Here is a 20,586-nt window from a genome sequence, read left to right as displayed (position 1 = left end):
CCTTGGTGTTTAGTCATGCCGGCCACATGACCACAGAAACGTCTTCGGACAGCGCTGGCTCTTTGGCTTTGAAACGGAGATGAGCACCGCAATCCTAGAGTCGGATTCGACTGGCTTTCGAGCAAGGGAACCTTTACCTTTACTAGCTACACTGAAGGGGGAATTGTGAGCAGTATAAGAAAGGGGCCAACATTCTGGACTCAGATGATTGAAAAAAGCTCATGCAAACAGAATGCTGGCACTCTATTAGCAGTGGCTAAAGAAAGTCAGGAGCCAGCCTCAGGAAGACATATTCCTTCCCTGCCAGCTGGAAGCCAGCTTAAGAGGAGCCCTGGTTAACCTTAACTACATTTAGTACTGGTTCTGGTGAGCTCTTTAATCAGTTTGGGAGGCAGGGAGAACAGTGGGGGGGTGCCATGAGGAAGGTACCCGCGTTTCCAAGTCTGGTTCCTGGCCTCTAATCTAACGGCCTCTCCTTTTTCTCAGTCGCTTACTCCGAATGTTCATACTAAAGGAAAGGGTTTTGTCCCCCATCCACATGAGATGTGGAAGCATGAAACGCTTCACTTCAAAATTAATTCTGACATTTGCCACATCCATGTCCTCGCCAAATGTCAGACTCCTGAAGTTTAAATGTTCTTTTAATAAGATCAGCACCCATTAAAATGGGTCTTCACATCCAGTGGCTCGGCTGTTTCTGTTTGGTAAGACTTTTCTAAATGTGGTCTTTAAATCCAGAGATCTGCAGTATATACTATTTGGCTGCTTAGTCTGAACCTATATTTGAAATTCATCTCTCTCCCCGGGGCAAATCCAAACCTGCAGTGGCTTTACTGGCTTATATAAGTCTTCCAGCCTCCAAAGCCTCTTCACTCCTTGCCTTTCTTTCCCCCCTCCCAGGCAAGGCCTTTCCCTCAGCTTTGTTTTCCCTGTCATTCCTCTTTTCTTTAGGCCTCTCTCTCTCTCCTTCACTGATCTTTTGCTCAGGTTGCTGCTTTTTAGCCTGCTGTCTGCTTTTCGACTCATTCGGTTTCCCAGCCTCGAACCACTTGGTTTGCTCAGCGCACTTTTCTACCAACAATAAATAACTCTCCTGTACTGAGCGCAAAGGGTTATTTTGTAGAAAAAGAGGTGCAGGAGCTCATTAGCATAACTTATTTGCATATGCCACACACCCTGACATCACCAGAAGTGTGTCAGAAGGCAACACCCACTGCAACTTACCTGGCTGCTTCTTGCTCCTTGTGGCCCAGGGCTGCTGGGAGCAGGGGGCAGGGCTTGTTGCATGTGCCCGCCCCCTGGGCTCTTTACTGCCGGAGCTCCGCTCCTGTGCGCTCCTGCAGGAAAGGACCCCTGCTGAGCGCCATTTCTTCTCCCAGCCCGTCTTTCTTACTGGCCTCCACTGCCTGTTGTGTGTCTTTGCTCATGGGTTTTTGCCTCCCCATCAGGTTTGTGTGTCACTGCCTGTTCTGCCTACTTCTGTCAACCACCGGGGCTCCCTGGGTCCTATTTCTGCCGGGATTCCCAGTCCCTGGACATTTTACCTATCCAGTTCCAGCTCCCGAGATAGCTCTTCCCACATCCCTTTTCAGTATTCTGACATGCAAACTAATATTTTACATTCCTCGCAGAAATTACGCTCTGCCCATACCCAGTCAGATGCATTAACCCGGCCTGAAGGGGTGATGTTCTGTAACAGCATAGCTCATTTACTAAATGCAGGGAAGCTCTCAAGTGACCAGTCCTTACTTAGGCTCTTCAGTATTATAGCTTTTTCCCGTCTTTTCACAGCATTATGAAACGTTGGCAAACCGGACAGCTGCCAACGGGCACTGCATCGATATTTATGCCTGTGCCCTGGATCAGACGGGCCTTCTGGAGATGAAATGCTGTGCCAATCTAACTGGGTACGTCCTGCATCCTCAGCAGAATGGTCTGTTCTTCTGTGACTGTCTCGACGGAGGACGGCTGGTCAGCTGACTAACACGCGACACTTCGGCCGTGTCCACAACCATCCGGTTTCTTCCCAGGACTAGGAAGAGCAGGATTTTTGTGTGCTTATGTGTTCCTCGAGGGAGGGAGAGTGAAATATTTGCAGCTGTTTCCTCAACTGTCATAATACTCTATCTATAAATGCCAATTTCTCTTCGTCATGCTGTAATGTAGCAGTCTTCGACTTCTCCAGCCTTAGAGCCCACCCTCAACCCCCCCCTCCCGGGCAGCAGTCTGGGACCCACCAAACTGCGAGCACCTCACAGTCACGTGACAGAAAGAGAAACAGCTCAAGTTCTTACCTCCCTGGTGTGAAGGCCAGGACTGTGGGGACAGGTTTCTCATCATGAGGGACGATCACAAGGTCAGAGCCACGGAAGAATCCATTCCACCACAGAGTGACCCAGTCTTGCTCTCCTGCCGTTCCTCTGTGTTTGGTGTAGTGGTTAAGTTTGGTGTGGTGTAGCCAGTTTGGTGTGGTGGTTAAGTGCGCGGACTCTAATCTGGGAGAACCGGGTTTGATTCCCCACTCCTCCACTTGCACCTGGTTGGATGACCTTGGGTCAGTCATAAATTCTTTCAGGGCTGTTCTCTCAAGGGCAGTTCTTGAGAGAGCTCTCTCAGCCCCACCTACCTCAGAGGGTGTCTGTTGTGGGGAGGGGAAGGGAAAGGAGTTTGTCAGCCGCTGTGAGACACCTTCGGGTAGTGAAGGGCGGGGTATGTATCCAATCTCTTCTTCTTCTACATGCAAAGAAGCTGGGAGTGTGAGTATGCCCACTAGCACTGAAGCAGGCATCCCGCAAGGGCTTGCCGCACATCTGTGGGTCTCGACCCATCATGGGCTGAAGATCACCGCTCTACAGCGCAGTCCTAAATAAAGTCACAACCTCTTAAGTCCATTGACTTCAGTGATCTTAGAAGGGGGTAACTCTGTTTAGGATTGCCATGCTAATATAACTAAGGATACAAATGTCTGCACATTTACTTTGGCAGAAGCTCCACTGAACAGGGTGGGATTTACTTCCCAGTAAACCTGCGGTGGTTCAAGTGGTTAAGACGCTGAACTGCAGGCTGTGGAAGGTCGGTAGTTCAGCAGTTCGAGACCTGAGTTGCCACATGATGGAGTGAGCTCCCATCTCTAGTTCCAGCTCCTGCCAACCTAGCAGTTCGAAAGCAAGAAATTGCAAGTCGATAAATAGGTACCACTTCAGTGGGAAGGTAACAGCGTTCCGTGCGCCTTGGTGTTTAGTCATGCCGGCCACATGGAAACATCTTCGGACAGAGCCGGCTCTTCGGCTTTGAAACGGAGATGAGCACCGCAACCCTAGAGTTGAACTTGACTGGCTTTCGAGCAAGGGAACTTTTACCTTTACTTTAAACCTGCATAAGATTGGGCATTTAGAGCCTGATTTTAAAGCTCGGTTCTCCATGGTTTCTGTCAGTTCCTACAGGAAACAGGCTAGAATTGGTAAGGCTGTCGGAAGACGTGATCTCCTCTCCCGAAGAAATTGGAGCAGGGTCAGCCCCCGTCATTACGGTGTCCCTTAACTCTTTCTCATAGGAAGGAATTTTATGGGAGGAAGTAAAGTGTTACCAGGACAGGGGAGGACTGCTGGGAAAGTAAGCCTTGCGCTTGATATTGGGTGACCTGGGCTTCACTGAGGAGGGCCTGGAAGGGCAGGACCCAGTATGACGCAGTCTGCTGTTCCGTATATCGTGCAGTGCACGGGGCCTTCCGTGTGCACACCTGCTTGCTTTCTCTCCCCCCCCACCTCTGGCCACAAGGCCGGGCATTTTGCTCATCCATTACGGTTCTGTTCCTGTCCTTGTTTTAGTGTTCCCGTCCTTGGTTTAAATTAGGAATGCACTCACCGCACATGGTGCAAGTTGTGTTCAAGTTCACTGGGCTTCCCTTCTCTCCTGAGGACCTGGGATATTATTTCATCGCTTAATAGAAAGGTTTTTCAGACTTCTTAATGTTTCCCACAAAAAGGTAGTGAGTAAGACGGTCTGTCGATGTCTTGCAGATAGCTGTGTTGGTCCAAAGCGAAATACCAAAAAGAAAGGTGTATAATTCCTTTTGTTAGGACCAAGCAAAGGAACACAACACAGCTTTCAATGGCCTCTTAGTCCAGCTGGATGTTAAAAAATAGCAGGAGGAGTAGAAAGCTATCATTTGAAGTCCTCACCTGCTAAGCATCCCTGTGTGGAAAAACTAAGCCAGTATGCAGATTTAAAGCGTTGATATCAGGTTGCATGCTTGGGTCTCCTGAGAGGAAGAAACAAAAAAATGGAAGCATCCTATTGAAATCCCCCTCCCCCAAAAAAGGTAGTGATCAAAGTCAGTGTTCCCTCTAAGCCGTGGAGTCTTGTGAGCAAAAATTCCACTTTGTGAGCTACTGGCATTAAAGTTGTGAGGGAGCGATTTGGCTGCTGCTTGAATTAGTTTGCTCTGGAGCCCTCCTTCCTGAGCGGAGACAAAAATGTGTGAGCCGGAGGCTAAAGAACTGTGAGCTAGCTCACACTAACTCAGCTTAGAGGGAACACTGATCAAAGTCTCTCTGTCATTAAATGCCCAGGTCCCTTGCATGTTGTAACTCATCCTATTTCACCATGATGTTTTCTTTTTCTCAGAGGTCACATGGTGATGGGGGACTCCTTCAACACCTCTCTCTTCAAGCAGACATTCCAGAGAGTGTTTAGCAAAGATCTCAGTGGGGAGTTCAGAATGGCTTTTGGGGCCACTTTAGAAGTGAAGGTGAGTCTGATGGGTACCTACTGTGTTCCAAGACAGGTACTGTGTCAGGTACAGAGCTGTGTCCTCTTACCCTGAAGCAAATTAATAATATATCCCAGTGTTTGTAGCCGCCAACATCAAAGAGTTTGCTATTAAATCAAGATCCCTTCCTTACTCTCTCATAATGGCATCGAATACACCTTAACCCACCCAAGAAGTACTTCTTGGAAGTCCTTTGTTTTGAGAGAGATCTACACTTTGTTCGTTTTATCTCCTATTTACTCAGACTGCATTTAATCTTTGGAGCTCACAGTCCTACAATTAGGAGAGTCAGGTCAGAAGGATTTCTGTCTGGTTTCTGCCAGTTTGGTGTAGTGGTTAAGTGCGCGGACTCTAATCTGGGAGAACCGGGTTTGATTCCCCACTCCTCCACTTGCACCTGACTGGATGACCTTGGGCAAGCCATAACTCTGGCACAGCTGTTCTTGAAAAAGAGCAGTTTCTGTCAAGAGTTCTCACAGCCCCACCTACCTCACAGGGTGTCTGTTGTGGGGAGGGGAAGGGAAAGGAGTTTGTAAGCCACTCTGAGACACCTTTGGGTAGTGAAGGGCGGGGTATAAATCCAATCTCTTCTTCTTCTTCTTCTTGGTTGTGAAGATCCAGAAAATGGCTTTTTGTTTTTTGATTGACGGAAACTTTTCTTTGTCTTAGACCTCGAGAGAACTGAAGATTGCTGGAGCTATTGGGCCATGCATATCCCTGAATGCCAAAGGGCCATGTGTTTCAGAAAATGTAAGAGATTTCCTCTTTTGTTTATAAGTGTAGCAAGTTATTTATTGGTTAGATCATGACACCGGTAGGACAAGAACACAAAATGCTGTCATAAACAAAGAACACTGGGGACCCTCAGAATTTAACTGCTCATTCTCCTTTGGGAGACCATAGCCAGGTTCACTAGTAAAGTAAGGAATCTGAGGCATGAAGCTTGTGTTCCTGATGGGTTCTCATTTCCACATGTCGCATGGTAAACATTTGAGCTCCAATGAGAGTTAATTGGAGTTTGAAGTGATGGAATAACAGGATTTGCTTTCTTAAGTGTGCAACACTTAAGTGTAGGGTTGAAAGATGCTGGTTTTGCATGCAGACACGAGTTGGTGTCCCGAGAGCCAGGGTCCTTCCTGTAAATAACTGTCAGACTGGATATCCTCAGCCATGTATGCGATCCGTTAGACCTATCCACAGTGTGGATGGCAGGTGGATTAGCAGTTGAAGCTAGGACCACGTGGGCAGGCCCAGTTGTACTTGCACTTCATCCTGGGCTGACTACGTGGTTACAGGCTGCTGGTTGCTTTTTGAGTGGGTTTTTTAACTTCTTTTTACTGCTTTTGACTTGTTAACTGTTAATTCTTTAACTGGCATTTGAATTTGCAAGAACAGAAGTTGAGATGTGGATTGTATCTCTGAATATCTTTGGGCTTTGTCATAGGAACTTGGGGTTGGTGGAACGTGCCAATGGAAAATTTGTAGCCTGGATCCTACCATGACTCTTGCCATTTATTTTGAAGTAGTGAATCAGGTGAGCTTCCCTCCTTTACATGCCTGTAATATTTGGTGTAATAATAATAATAATAATTTCAATTTATTAATCGCTTTCCCCAGTGGGCTCAAAGCGATGTACAGTTACACATTTTAGACAGGGGACTAACAATGTTCATAGGGGATAGGGAAGACAACATATATTCATTTAATTGCACACGCTGTCACTGCACGGTGTAAACGTCTTCTGGCTTGGCTCAGTCATTTTCCGAACGGCTGCTTGTCGACCAGGCTTCAGGACCCGTATGTCAAATCACCACACTGCCACCGCCTGGCCGGAAACATCCACTGCAGGGATTTTTGTAGCCAAGAAGTTCTTCCGCCTTTTTCCGAACCTCGACCAGGACGTCCCGACCGTCAGCTAACACCCTCCCACAAGGGAGATTGGTGTGCCCACCCTCTCTAAGGAGTGGTTCCCATTTTATCTACTCGCCGAAGCTTTCGAATTGCATTTTACTTAGCCATGCAAATCACTTATGCAAATTACTCATTAAAAGATGATAGTTGCTTTTTTAATAAGTAGAAAATGCAGACTTTAGTATTCCTACCTGCATCATTATGCTCTTATGGAAGTGATGTCAGAAGGGGAAGCAAAAGGGGAGGGGGAGGCATCTTCAAAAGCCTCCCCTCCCCTTCCCCAGCCGGCCTTGCCAAAGCGGGCTGGGGGAAGCGAAGAGAGAAGCGGTTTAAAGTTTTAAACCCCTTCTCTCTTTTGATTATATTCTGTGGGCCATAGAATACAATGGAAAGATCTTTAAACTTTAAACCCCTTCTCTCTTTTGATTATATTCTATGGGCCATAGAATACAATGGAAAGATCTTTAAACTTTAAAACCCCTTCTCTCTTTCGATTATATTCTATGGGCCATAGAATACAATGGAAAGATCTTTAAACTTTAAAACCCCTTCGCTCTTTGATTATATTCTGTGGGCCATAGAATACAATGGAAAGATCTTTAAACCCCCCCATAGAATATAATCGAAAGAGAGAAGGGGTTTAAAGATCCTTCCATTGTATTCTATGGCCGATAGAATATAATTGAAAGAGAGAAGGGGTTTTAAAGTGTAAAGCTCTTTCCATTGTATTCTATGGCCCATAGAATATAATCGAAAGAGAGAAGGGGTTTAAAGTTTAAACCCCTTCTCTCTGGAGTCACGCTGCAGCGGCGGCACAATATTTCCATTATATTCTATGGGGCCATAGAATATAATGGAAAGATTGCACCACTCCTGCGGCGTGACTCCATAGAGAAGGAGTGCGGGGTCGGGCAGCTGGGGCAAGGCTTGCCGCCACCGCCATTTCTGCCCACTCCTTGGCTGCCGGAGCAGTGCTCCGGTGCGCTCGGGGCCCAACGGATCCCTGGTATACACTGATCTCATCAGATCTCAGAAGCTAGGCAGGATCAGTAGTTGGAAGGGTGTCCCGCTGCGGGTTCCTCTGCGGCCTCCGAGGCTGCTGCGGCGGGACTGGCGTGCCCCGCGCCAGGCTCACAGCACAACAGGAGCTCAGGGGACCACCTCGGAGCTATAGGAGCTACAGGTGAGATCCTGGAAACTGCCGTGATGCCAACTACACTTCCCCCGAGAACAGGGAGCACCGCAACCCTAGAGTTGGACTCAACTGGTTTTCGAGCAAGGGAACCTTTACCTTACAACAGTATTTGTCTTTTTCGGTTGCTCCAAGAAGTCCGTCAACCGTCGACCTCCAGCATAAACGCACTACTTGTATTTTTATTTTGTTATGTAACTTTGCATGATAATTTCAACCTTTTAAGATGTAACATCTGTCCTAAAGGAACCTTTTTTCCCTGTCTTTTCAGCACAACGCTCCAATTCCTCAGGGTGGCAGAGGCGCTGTGCAGTTTGTCACACACTACCAGCATTCCAGCATGCAGAGGCGCATTCGTGTGACCACAGTTGCTAGAAAGTGAGAACAAAACAGAGAAAACCGGGCAGTGCCCTGTGAGCTTGACACAATTACTTGCGTTGCTCTTTAGCGGTGTGAGTGCAGGCATGGGTAGGAGCTTTTGTGTGCCTCTGTAAGTAGCTTCTCATCTTCCATGCTAACTCTTCCCCTTCTTATTAGCTGGGCAGACGCACAGAGTCAGCTACAGCACATCGAAGCTGCATTTGACCAGGAAGCCGCTGCAGTCTTGATGGCCCGCCTGGGAGTCTACAGAGCTGAATCGGAGGAGGGGCCAGATGTTTTGCGATGGCTGGACAGGCAGCTCATCAGACTCGTAAGTGTGGTTGATTGGTGGACTTGCATATCTGGATTGTTATTGGCTCAGGCATGTTTTAAGATGATTGGTCAGCCAGTTGTCTACCCCGCTGTGTATTCTACATCTAAAGCACCTATCCCTACTTCTTCAAGATTGTTAAGCTTTTGGTTTGGGGTTTTGTTATTTAATGAGTGAAATTTAAAACAAGATTTGAACAGCCCAGTTCATCTCAGTGAACAATTTAGAGAGAGAACTTTAACAAAGCATTAAGATCTAATTAAGTTGCATAAATCTGCAGTTGTACTTATTCTGAAATGTAATTTAAAGTGCATAGAGAAAGACATTCCCATCCCTACAGGTTGTTGGTGCAAAAACGTATCATCTTAAACTGCAAAGTGAGTGTCTTGTAAAATAGCTTGTTTGTTGGTTGAGAGGGCTCACGTGGTCTTTTCCTCATCCACTTTCTGGTTTTTGCTGGCAATAGTTTCCTCCAAACTATGATTTGAAATAATGCTTTCTAGTGGCTTTGCAAACTGTTTTAGTGTCAGAAAGGTTCCAATTTCGGTCTTCCTTGCAAATTAGGATTATTGAGAACCAAAGGGAAGGGGGAACCCTTGGAGCAATTCGAGCTGTCTAAAAATGCTTGGTGTTTACCATAGATAAGAACCTAAATTATGATAAGCATGCAAGCTATGCTTAATTGTTACTTGCCTTTGTTTTCCATCTGATAACCGAAAACATTGGTGAGCAGGCTCCAAAATAGATATAAATGAAGAGACTAAAGTAAATGCACACTTTAATAATATCAGTGAAATATACTCAGCAGTAAGCAACACAATAAAATAGTTTCTCCAACACTAAATGGCCAGTAAACCACTATATACAACAATTATATATAGATCAAGCAATATGGCAAGTATATGTAACTTAGCTCGATCATCAAGAACAACCAAAGCGCGCTTGTCACATCCACAGTTAATCCAAAACACCAAACATTTTTTGGGGCTTTGTCTTCTTCAGTCGTGTGACTTGTAATCTGCAGTATATTGACAACTTAGCTCATGTTAAAAATTCTGATGAAGTACAAATGATATCAGGCATGTACTATGACACAATAGACCTGCAAATATCTTATGTCATCTAAGCCTCCTCATGAAAAACAAATGTTGCACACTTGGCAATCAGGCTGGAAATCAGAGGGATTTAATTCTGCATTTGCATGCTGGAACTGTGAAGACTTCTTGAAGTCTTTCATCTAGATGTATTCGGCATGAAGCCAAACCAGAATCAATAGATCAGAGTCAAAGTCTTTATTAATACGGTTATAGACCAGCACAGAATCAGTAGATTATTTGTATGTGGCATCTAACTGTGTCCTTGATACAGTAGACAAAGTTTGCCAACCCGTGTCAAACACTGGTCCCTAATTCTAATTGCAAACAAGGGGCTGTCATTTCAGATGACACATTAGGCTGAGTTTCTTCCCTATGGTCTGATACCTGAACTGGGAATTCTTTTCCTACCTGAGCATTTTGCAAGCTTATCCAGAAAATCATGACATGACCCAAATGGAAGTGACTGATTGTGAGAAACATTCTTGGGGGTATTGGGAAGCAATTTCCCCCTTAGTAATTTTAAAACTAGAGCCTTTATTACATTTATATGATAAATTTAATTCTTTGTCCTTCTACAGTACATAAGCATTTTTACTACAGGTGATCTAGTTATCCCTGTTGTTTTTACAAGCTATTATATAAATAACTTAAGGAATTAACTGAGATTTACACATTGCTCCAACAGTGCCAGAAGTTTGGACAATACAACAAGGATGACCCAAATTCGTTCCGACTGTCTGATTCGTTCTCTCTGTATCCTCAGGTAAGGCAATGGTTTTTCCCAGAAGTTTTTGGGAAGCTGACAGCAGTGGAGCCACTTGTGTGATTCTTGGACAGATGCTTGTAACAGCAAAGCTCTCTGCATTGCTGTTTTGATGCGTGTTGGTATCCTTGTATTGCACTTGACCAGTCAAGTCTGTAGAAACGCCGACACGGGAAGAGAAGGTGGAAATGCATGGCGGGTGACAGTAGCTCTGATTGGCTTGTTAGCAACTGGAGTTCCAGCAAGACTTCTCTGCTGTTTTTTTTTGCTTCCCATGCAGTTCATGTTCCATTTACGACGCTCCCCATTCCTTCAAGTGTTCAATAACAGCCCCGACGAGTCTTCTTATTATCGCCACAACTTTGCCAGGCAGGACCTGACCCAATCCCTCATCATGATCCAGCCTATACTCTATTCCTATTCATTCTACGGACCACCAGAGGTGAGTCCTTTCTCTTTCAGAGACGCAGTTTTGGTTTTTGTGGGGGTTTTGGGATTTTTTGGGATTTTTAATATGTGTGTGCGTGCACATGTGTGTGTGTGTGTGCACCTGGAAGTCACGGCGACCTCTGTTGACTGACCCCTACTGGAGGCCCGGAGGATATTCAGAGAGGTTGCTAAATAAAGCCTGCCCCTGTCCTCCAGACTGCTGGTATATAGGCCCCAAAGAGCACTTCGGTCGGGGTCACAGCACCGCCTAGTGACCCTGGGCCCTAAAGAGGCCAGTCTAGCTACCGCAAGGGCCAGGTCCTTTTCGGTGGCGGCTCCTACCTGGTGGAATGAGCTCCCGGAGGAGATCAGGGCCCTGCGGGACTTTTTACAGTTCCGCAGGGCCTGCAAGACGGAGCTCTTCCACCAGGCTTTTGAGTAGGAGCCGCCGACGCCACTACCACCACTGCGTAACTACGGAGCAGGACCGCCGGGTGGGGCCGATGGCGTAACTAGAACATTGCGGCCCATGGCGTCCCCCTTTTTAGATCTTTTTGACCTTCTGACCTCCTCCTGATATGCAATGGGGAGTGTGTAATTTTAGTCTTTCATGTATCCTGTTAGTTGTTAATTTTAGCTTTTGTTGTTTTAATCTGTTTGTTTTTATCGCACTTTGTGCCCTGTAAGCCGCCCTGAGCCTGCGTGCGGGGAGGGCGGGATAGAAATGGAATGAAATAATAATAATAATAAAATAATATTTGAAGGAGGCCTCCCATCCAAGTACTCAGAGTTTCGTGAACACACTCATAATCCTTTGGAATGGTGTTGGGGAGAGGCAGTATTATTTATTTAATCCCACCCTTCCCGCGGCAGTCGGGGCTCGGGGTGGTTGTGGAGAAATGCCTTGTCTCCTGGGAGGCTGGCAATGAGCAGGGCTTCACTGTGCATTTTAACCAATTTTTTCTCCCTTGAGCCCAAAACAGAAGGCAGTCTGCTGTGCTAGGGTTGAATGCTTCTCCTTCTGCTTTCCTAGCCCGTGCTCTTGGATAGCAGCAGCATTCTTGCTGACCGGATACTGCTGATGGATACCTTCTTCCAACTTGTCATTTACCTTGGCGAGGTAATGTGCAAAGAGCTTTCTGTCTGGACTGAATTCTGCCTGTGTTGCATGAGCAGGCAAGGAGCTCCTTGAAAAACCTTGTCTGTTATAGTTCTCTGTTTTTCAGTAGAAGCAGGGGTCGTTTTGTAGAAAAAGAGCTAGGGGAACTCATTAGCATAACTCATTAGCATATGCCACACCCCCTGACATCACCGGAAATGTGTCATAAGGCTACACACCTCGCCCCCAACGGTCCCGGCCGCCCCGCCCGAAGGCCCTCCTTGGCCCCAGGCAGGCAGGGGTGGGGAGAGGCAGGGAGGAAGCAACTTTACCCTCCCACTTCTCCTGCCTCCTCCTGGCTGAATAAGGGCCGGAAGCGGGGCGGCCGGAAGCAGGGGGCGGGTCTTCATCATGTGCCCCGCCCCCCGTACCTCACCCGGGGGAACTGCGATCCCCCATGATCCCCCCCGAAATGACCTCTGAGTAGAAGAACTACACCAGCATGGTGTGTAGTGGGTAAGAGCAGCAGACTTCCAATCTGGCGTTTGATTCTCTGCTCCTCCACATGAAGCCTGCTGGGTGACCTTGGGCCAGTCACAGTTTTCTCAGAACTCTCTCAGCCTCATTTACCTCCTAAGTTGCCTTTTATGGGGAGAGGAAGGCAAGGCAATTGTAAGCCGATTTTGAGACCCCTTAAGGGAGAGAAAAGTGGGGTATAAAACCTCCTCTTGAAGGGGAAAGAGATCTTAATAATGACACACAGTTCTTTCAGTGCCTGCCCCCTATTCTGAGTACTGTTGTTGTCAGGGGTCATTTCATAGAAAAAGAGGTGCTCATTAGCATAACTCATTAGGATACCTTATTTGCATATGCCACACTCCCTGACATCACCAGAAATGTGTCAGAAGGCAACACTCAGGCGCCACTGGACTATTTTGGATTGCTAGCTATTGGGGGTGGGGCGTGCAGATCTGTCCTCGCAGAGGAGGGAGAGCTTGTACCTGAGTAAAACTGGGTCTTAAAGGTGCCACTGGACTGTTTTGGACCCGGGGACCAGGGGGAGCTCTGCAGCTTACCTGGCTGCTTCTTGCTCTGACTGAGGGCTGCTGGGAGCAGGGGGTGGGGCTTATTGCATGTGCCCATCCCCTGGGCTCTTTACTGCCGGAGCTCCACTCCTGTGCGCTCCTGCAGGAAATGACCCCTGGTTGTTGTCCAGATTTTGGAAGCTCATGAGCCTGGGAGGAAAGGCATGTAGCACAGGAAAGATCAGGCGGGAAGACTTCCCTCCCTCCTTGAACTCTGATCTAGAGTAATAGTCTAATATTTGAGTGTAGATGACATCTGGGTCAGCAGGACTCCCGATTTCATTGTCGCTATTCTATCCGTAGGTGGTACAGGTGATCTTTACTCCCTTGTCCAGTTTCAGGAAAGCCCTGCTCCATGTGTATTCCAAAGGGTTTTAAGGAGTGGCCCCTTCTATCTATATAAGTTCACATAGAGATGGAAAATACACTGTGTTCTTCAGGTGTCTGTAGGTCTACAAGAATTGAAAGCTGCACGTTTTGTCCTCTGAACCTGTGGAAAGGTTCCTTCCAGAGGCTATTTACCAGGGAGTTCTGGCTTCTCTCCCCCGCCCCTTGTTTGTTACATGGCCCCAGTCTAATCTTTTCTTTTTTTTTGAATAACATTTTTATTTGGAAATAAAAAAGCTTAAACATTGGTAACAGACGACATTCCATTTGTAACATTTTCTTGTGGAGAGTCTCCACAACAATACATTGAGGTATGATTGAGAGGCATAATTCAGAAGTGTAACATTACCAAATTGAGTAACCAAGATAACAACAAGAAATAACGTTGAATGATAGGAAATTACAAAATGGGTTAGTTGACTAAACTACTTTTTGTTTAAGATAGAATCAGATCCATTGAATGTAACTTTTCCATGAAGTAGAGATAAATTCTGCTGACGATAGGAATTCTAAAACAGGGAACCACTGTGCATTAAAATTTGTTGCTATGGGGATTCTGGCGTTACAAGTGTGTTTATCTGCGGTGCTTTCCATAATGAATTGATCCCAGAGCTTGCGGAACCAAACTTGGATGTTAGGGGGAGAAGGATCTTTCCAGTATGAGGCAATTGAAATTCTGGCAGCATATAACATTGTTTCAAGCATCTGTTTGTGGTGATGACGTTCTATGCTAGGAGGCCAAATACCTGCCCCAGTCTAATCTTTTGAAGCCACCTTCTACTAACTGTCTTCATGTGTTAAAAATCTGCTGCCCTATTGATGGGTATCTCCCTTCCTTTTCCCAATAAGACTATTGCCCAGTGGCGCAAAGCTGGCTATCAAGATATGCCCGAATATGAAAACTTCAAGCACTTACTGCAGGCTCCTCTGGATGATGCCCAGGAAATCCTGCAGACCAGGTTCCCCATGCCCCGTTACATTAACACGGAGCACGGGGGCAGTCAGGTAAGCGACGTCTTCGCGCGGGGACTTGTCTAAAGAAACATCAGGCCAGTGGCCCATCTGTTCCAGCATCCCGTCTTACACTGTGGCAGAGCAGACTTGTGCTTGCCTGCACCTGTCGTTCATCGAGTGGCCTTCTGTGCTGGCACGCCTCCCTCCCTCCCGCTCCACACTGTGAAATCTCCGGAGGCTTCGTGTGGCGATTCCTTGGTTTTTTTAATATATGTGTGTGTGTGTGTGTGTGTGTGTGTGTCTTTAAAAGTTTGGTTGCATGGCTGTGATAGACAAGTGTGGTGTGATTGGTGATTGACCGAGGGGGGGGGGCTTGGAAGTGGTTCTGAGTGGATGAATATGTATGTCTGTCAGGAGTGACAGTTACAGGTTTGACAGTTGATGAAGACAGTTGATAAGTTAGTTCGTTCTGAGGTCTGTGAGAGAAGCAGTCTTGTGTGTGATATAAGAGAGTTAAGTTCTGTGTATGAGAGGAGAGACAAGCAGTTCGGTGTTGAAACAGTTATAAGCTGAAGCTGAGTGTCTAGGAAACAGTAAAGTTAAAGAGTTACAAAGTTACCTGAAAGATTCCTGTCAGTAAGGGAGCAGATCTTGTGTGAGACACCAAGCATTTGTTGGAAATTGTTGAAACCAGTCCTCCCCAGATAAGGGGTCGTCACACTTCGTTTCTTGGGTTCTCCGCAGTGCTCCCTCTAAGCCGTGGAGTCTTGTGAGCAAAATTCTAGTGTGTGAGCTACTGGCATTGAAGTTGTGAGCAAGCGATTTGGATACTGCATAGATTAGTTTGCTCTGGAGCCCTGGTTCCTGAGCTGAGACTAAAATGTGTGAGCTGGAGACTAAAACACTGTGAGCTAGCTCATAACACTCAGCTTAGAGGGAAAACTGGTCTCCGCAGTGCTCCCTCCAAGCGTGGAGTCTTGTGAGTAAAAATTCTACTTGGTGACCTGTTGGCATTAACGTTGTGAGTGAGCCATTTGGCTCCTGCATCAATTAGTCTGCTCTGGAGCCCCTCCTTCCTGAGCTAAGACAAAAATTTGTGAGCTGGAGGGAGCTTAGAGGGAACACTGGTCTCCCGTGGTATGAACTGAGGGAGTAGCTCCTCTCCTCCTGTTAGAGTCAGAGGGAGGAGGGGTGTTCCGTGGCTGGCCTGCACACACGGGGACTGCACTGAAGCCATGGCAGTGAACCAGGGGGAAGGCCTGCGAGCAGGGCGTTCAGGCTAAGACCCCCCCAGCACTGGTATTTAGAGGTACTGCCTCTGAATATGGAGGTCCCATTTAGACTTTGAGGCTAACGGCCCTCCAGCTTGTGCCTCCTCCTTTAGCGGACGGGCCGGTTGAGTTGCAGAAAGGCTTCAAACTTTGCTGACCAGAAAGTTGTTCTGTAGGTGATCTTATTTATCCGTATCCTGTTGTTTCTCTAAATTCCTTTGTCATGACCCCAGAGGGGTCTTTGGTTTTCGCTGCCACCACCCTGGACTTTCGGGTCCCTCGGGAGTCCCAGGGTATCTCCCAAGCCCTTGCTGACCGAGCACTTTGGACGTGGATGACCCAGGCAGACACCAAATACATTAAACAGAACAGGGTTTATTGTGAGAAGGATTGGGGCAAGGTGCTTCAACCGGGTAACAGGGGGGAAAAACCAAAAGAAAATAAACTTAACGCGGATGCCTTACTTTGGGTCGACTACCAGGCCCTAGCCTGCCTAACTCACTCCGGATTTTCCCCTTCCCCCAGCCTGGCCTGGCCCTCACTGGACCCAGCCGCAGGGAGGCGAAGGACGGGGCTTCTCCCCTTTTCCCTAAGAGAGTCTTTTGCAACCATCAACCAGCAACTAAACTGACTCTCCCAGACTTCATTCCCTAACAGACTCTAACGGTCTCTTTAGAATCTTCTCTGACTCTCCCAATGCCTTCTGGGAGTTGTAGGCCTAGCCGCCTCCTACTGCCACCCAGGCCTCTTAGGCTGGCTAGGCCGTACTGGCACAGGCCAGATCATGACAACCTTGGAGCAGGGATTCTTTTTTACACAAGAATTCTGTGAGGTAGATTTGTCTTAGAGATGGAAGATTTGCCCAGGACCTCTCAGTAGGCATCGTAGCCGAGCAGGGATTACCAGACCAGAGCCACGATGGCACGCCAGCTCTCTTCATTTTCATGTAACGTCAGGCTTCCATAGTTATCTGTCTTTCAATTTTAGGCTCTCTCCCTGTCTTAATGGCCACAAATGATTCTCTTAGGGTGAGATATATTTACTGGTATTAAGACGTTTGTCATGCCAAATATGGCACTCCAGAGGCTTCAGAATGGCAAACAACACAGCATCAAACAACAATAAAAGCAACATAGAAACTAATAATATATTTCATACTTCCAACATAAACAAAAGATCAACAAATCTGCAGCAGAATAATAATGTGTTGGGCATGACCAAACCCAGAAGACACCCCCCCCCCCTTCTAGGTGCAAGAAGAGGGAAGTTTGTGCTGGCCTGCTAAATGTGCAAAGCAGTCTGGTTTGACAAGCCTTTTGGGGAAGAGAATTAGGTTGATAAAAGGATCCCATCTTGGAGAGATAAATTAATATCTAGAGCACCGCACTTTATTTATTGATTGTTTTTATACTGTTTTAACTGTTTGTTATGGCATTTGCCGCTGTTGGAAGCCGCCCTGAGACCATCTGGGGAGGGCGGGATACAAATCTAATTAAACAAACAAACAAATAAATAAATAATACATAATAATTCACACCAAGCCTCGACACCCCCCCCCCTGCATCTTCCCCATAAAATTACCCAGTACGATTTTCCTTCATACATCTGTCTGACAAAGTGGCCTGTAACTCGCCGAGGCTCGTCTTGATATAAACGTTGTGAAACTAGGGTGCTGCTGGACTTTTGTTTTATTTTCCTATGGCAGACTAACATAGCTACTCTTTTGCAATCATAATGGGTGCGTGTGGCTAAGTGGCTAGAGCATCTGCTTGGCATGCAGAAAGGACCAGGTGCTGTCTCCGACACCTCCACAGTCAGGAGGATCAGGGATGGTGTGTGAGAGCTACTGGCGGTCTGAGTATAATGGACCAGTGGTCTGATTATAGTGGACCAGTGGTCTGATTCACTATAAGGCAGTGTCGTGTGTTACTAAAAAAAAAAAAAAAAGGGGGTCCTTCTCTTTGTTGCATCAGTCTAGCTTCCAAGATTAAAAGGGCTCTCAGCAGGACTCCCAGGTTTACCGTAGTGCACTTAGGGAGGTGTCACTTGGGAGGAGGCATTCTCCAAATGAAGCTGCATCCAGGGCATTTAGGGTTTTTGAAAGACAAACTCCAGCACTTTGGACTGTGCTCAAACAAATGGGCAGCCAATGCCATTCTCTTAGCAGGTGTTGTATCCTCCCCTTGGCTCACTCATCAGCCCCTGTAAGGGGTCTGCCACCACTTTAGAGTACTCTGGCCTGCAGGTTGCCAGGGCATCTTTCCCTTTTCTGATTCAGTCAAACAAAATACTTCATTTCCACGGTGGACATCTGTTCCCATGAGAGTCTGAAATGTCAAATGCCAGCTTGCCGCCTTGGGAGAGGAATCACAGAACTCGTCCTTCCAGATTCTACCCCCTGCCATGCCAAAGAGGCTCTGTGGCGTCCTCTTATTTGGGGAGGACTGGTTTTCACTTTAAATTACACTTTGTGTTCACAAACAGGGTAGTTTCTGCTGCCACCAGGAAGTTAAATTCCAAATCTTCTCTCATTAGCTGCTGTTGGTAATGTGACCCAGGGTCTGGGCTTTTAAAGGTCTCTGTGGCCCTGAGGAAGGATTGAACTGAATTCTGGGTTAAACTTAAACAAAATCTGATTTATTGATTTAGGAACAAAAATGAGTCGCTGGTTAACTGTAACTGTTATGGGGAGGAGAAACTGGTAAAATAAACTGGCAAGGTATCACACACAGTCTTTTGATCATAAGATCCCTCTCTGACAGGGATCACTCTTTCACTGAGTAGCCACACTGGCAAAGCTCTTTGTATTAATTCTCTTCCTTTACTTTAGAGTCTCACAGACCCTTCTCATATCTCTTCCACACTTAAACTTGTAAATACATATATATTGACTTCTTTAAATCTCCACACAGAACTGAGCCATCTCACTCTCTCTCAGACTCCCTGACAGAATCACTGTTAACTGATTTGTCTAACTGACTTCAAGACACACACTTTCACTTCAGACAACCCCTCCCACTCTCAGTCATCCTCCAATCACAACACACTTGTGTCTCTCAATCATTCTACTCTACTAACACTGCACTCCAACCAAACATTTAAAGGAACACACACACAGTAAAACAAGGAACCATTACAGGCTCCGATTTCTTTTTTAGCGGACCCTGTTAGTTCAGATTCAACAGTGTGAAATGATAAATACCAAGTTTTTCGCAAATTCCACTTACGTGACTGTTCTATGAAGAGAGATTCAGGCGGGCAGCTATATTGGTCTGAAGCAGCAGAACCAAGTTGCACCTTGAAGACCAACAAAGTTCTATTCTGGGCATAAGCTTTCGTGTGCATGCACACTTTGATGGTCTTCAAGGTGTCTCTGGACTCAAACTCTGTTCTAGTGTCTGTTCTGTTCTGTGTAAACCGCTATCTCATTTTTGTTTCTACAGGCACGGTTTCTCTTGTCTAAAGTGAACCCTTCTCAGACCCATAACAGCCTCTATGCATGGGGACAAGTAAGTGATTGCTATTTTGATTAATTATTGAACTACTTTACTTCATTTATAACCTGTCCTCCTCCCCAGTGGGGACCCAAAACATTCTCTTGTCCTCCATTTTATCCTCACAACCCTGTAAGGAAGATTAGACTGAGTGTGGGCGACTGGCCCAGAGTCATCCAGTGGACTTCCATGGCAGAGAGTGGGCATTGGAGCCTGGGTGTCCCAAATCGTAGTTGTACACTCTAGCTGCTATACCACACTGGCTCTTGTATAAAGAATTGTATTATTTCATTGTGCATGTGATCTTCGGCTACATAGAAAGCACAGGTGAAAATGTGTCATTTGCTCTTTGACAGTCAGAAGGAGATTTGCGGTTTGCCCACTTGGAAGGTTTTCCTGTCTTCCAGTGGGGTCAGCCCCAGCTACTGTGTTAGACAGAGCCTGAATTAAAATTGTGGAATTAGAGACTAGAAGAAAAGTTGTACAATTAGCCAGTGGCCGTGTTAGTTTTTCTAGCCCCTGATCCAGTATGGAACAGGGCTTCAGTTTTTCTTACTGGTACTTCCTGTTTGGGTTTTGGCATTTAAACTGTAATTTCTGATTTCAGGAATCAGGTGCCCCAATTCTAACGGACGATGTGAGTCTGCAGGTATTTATGGACCACCTAAAGAAGCTGGCCGTGTCAAGTGCATCCTAATTTTGATTTGCCAAGGAAGCCTCTAAAATCAGTGAACTAATTGGATCACATTTTTCACCAATCACACGCTGCCATGAAGCTGATAACATTCCTTCTCTTCTTTTAATCAAGTTTTTTTTAACGATCACTTATAGCAAAAGATGTAAGGGGGATTTTGTATTCCAGACTTAACTTATTGATGCACCTGTTGCCAGTATTCTGCCAATTCTGTTTTTTCCCCATTCATATAATTATTCCAGGACCATGATTTATCTCACTTTAAACTGCCCTGTGTAATAATTTGTCCTTCTGTATTTGTACGCAAGAAAAATAAATTGAAGACGGTGTCAATGTTTAAGGAGATCACCAGAGTAACTGTGTGAGTGTTTGTACATGAGTGACCTGTGTTCATGTTACCAGCCTTTATTATTTGCTCTGGATGCAATTATTTATTTATTTATTTATTTTCATTATATTTATACCCCGCCCTTCCTGCAAGCGGGCTCACAGGTGCATTAAAGCCGGCTGGAAAGAAGCTTTAAACAGTTTTCCAGATGATGACCCGCAAGTCCAAATTTATCTTTGTATGGTGACCCATCCAAGGCTGGCCCTTGGCACCCTAGCCCAATTAAGATGTTGGCAGCCATCTAGTTCAGGCTTCCATTTTCTACAGTGCCTAACCAGATATTTTTGAGAAACCAACAAACATCACACAAGGGGTGTAGCTGCCCCCCAGTATGAACCCTAAGCAAGTGGCCTTCTGACA

At 46.2% G+C, this 20,586-nt stretch overlaps 1 protein-coding gene across 1 annotated transcript in view; it reads left to right on the top strand.

Moving 5' to 3' along the window:
* Positions 1 to 20,182, top strand: part of SEC23B (Sec23 homolog B, COPII coat complex component) — a 43,199-nt gene extending 23,017 nt beyond the window's left edge. Inside the window, 12 exon segments of the mRNA XM_015406705.1 lie at positions 1,792 to 1,907; positions 4,627 to 4,750; positions 5,441 to 5,521; positions 6,216 to 6,305; positions 8,146 to 8,252; positions 8,412 to 8,565; positions 10,348 to 10,425; positions 10,706 to 10,867; positions 11,888 to 11,974; positions 14,275 to 14,430; positions 19,094 to 19,159; positions 19,752 to 20,182. Of these exon segments, the coding sequence (XP_015262191.1) occupies positions 1,792 to 1,907; positions 4,627 to 4,750; positions 5,441 to 5,521; positions 6,216 to 6,305; positions 8,146 to 8,252; positions 8,412 to 8,565; positions 10,348 to 10,425; positions 10,706 to 10,867; positions 11,888 to 11,974; positions 14,275 to 14,430; positions 19,094 to 19,159; positions 19,752 to 19,841 (1,311 nt within the window). The 3' untranslated portion in view covers positions 19,842 to 20,182.
* The last annotated feature ends 404 nt before the right edge of the window (positions 20,183 to 20,586 follow it).

Source organism: Gekko japonicus, unplaced genomic scaffold, assembly GCF_001447785.1.
Source record: "Gekko japonicus isolate JY-2015 unplaced genomic scaffold, Gekko_japonicus_V1.1 scaffold1949, whole genome shotgun sequence".
NCBI lineage: Eukaryota > Metazoa > Chordata > Lepidosauria > Squamata > Gekkonidae > Gekko > Gekko japonicus.
The sequence above is the reverse complement of the archived record's forward strand: the minus strand, read 5'-3'. Positions and strand labels throughout refer to the sequence as shown.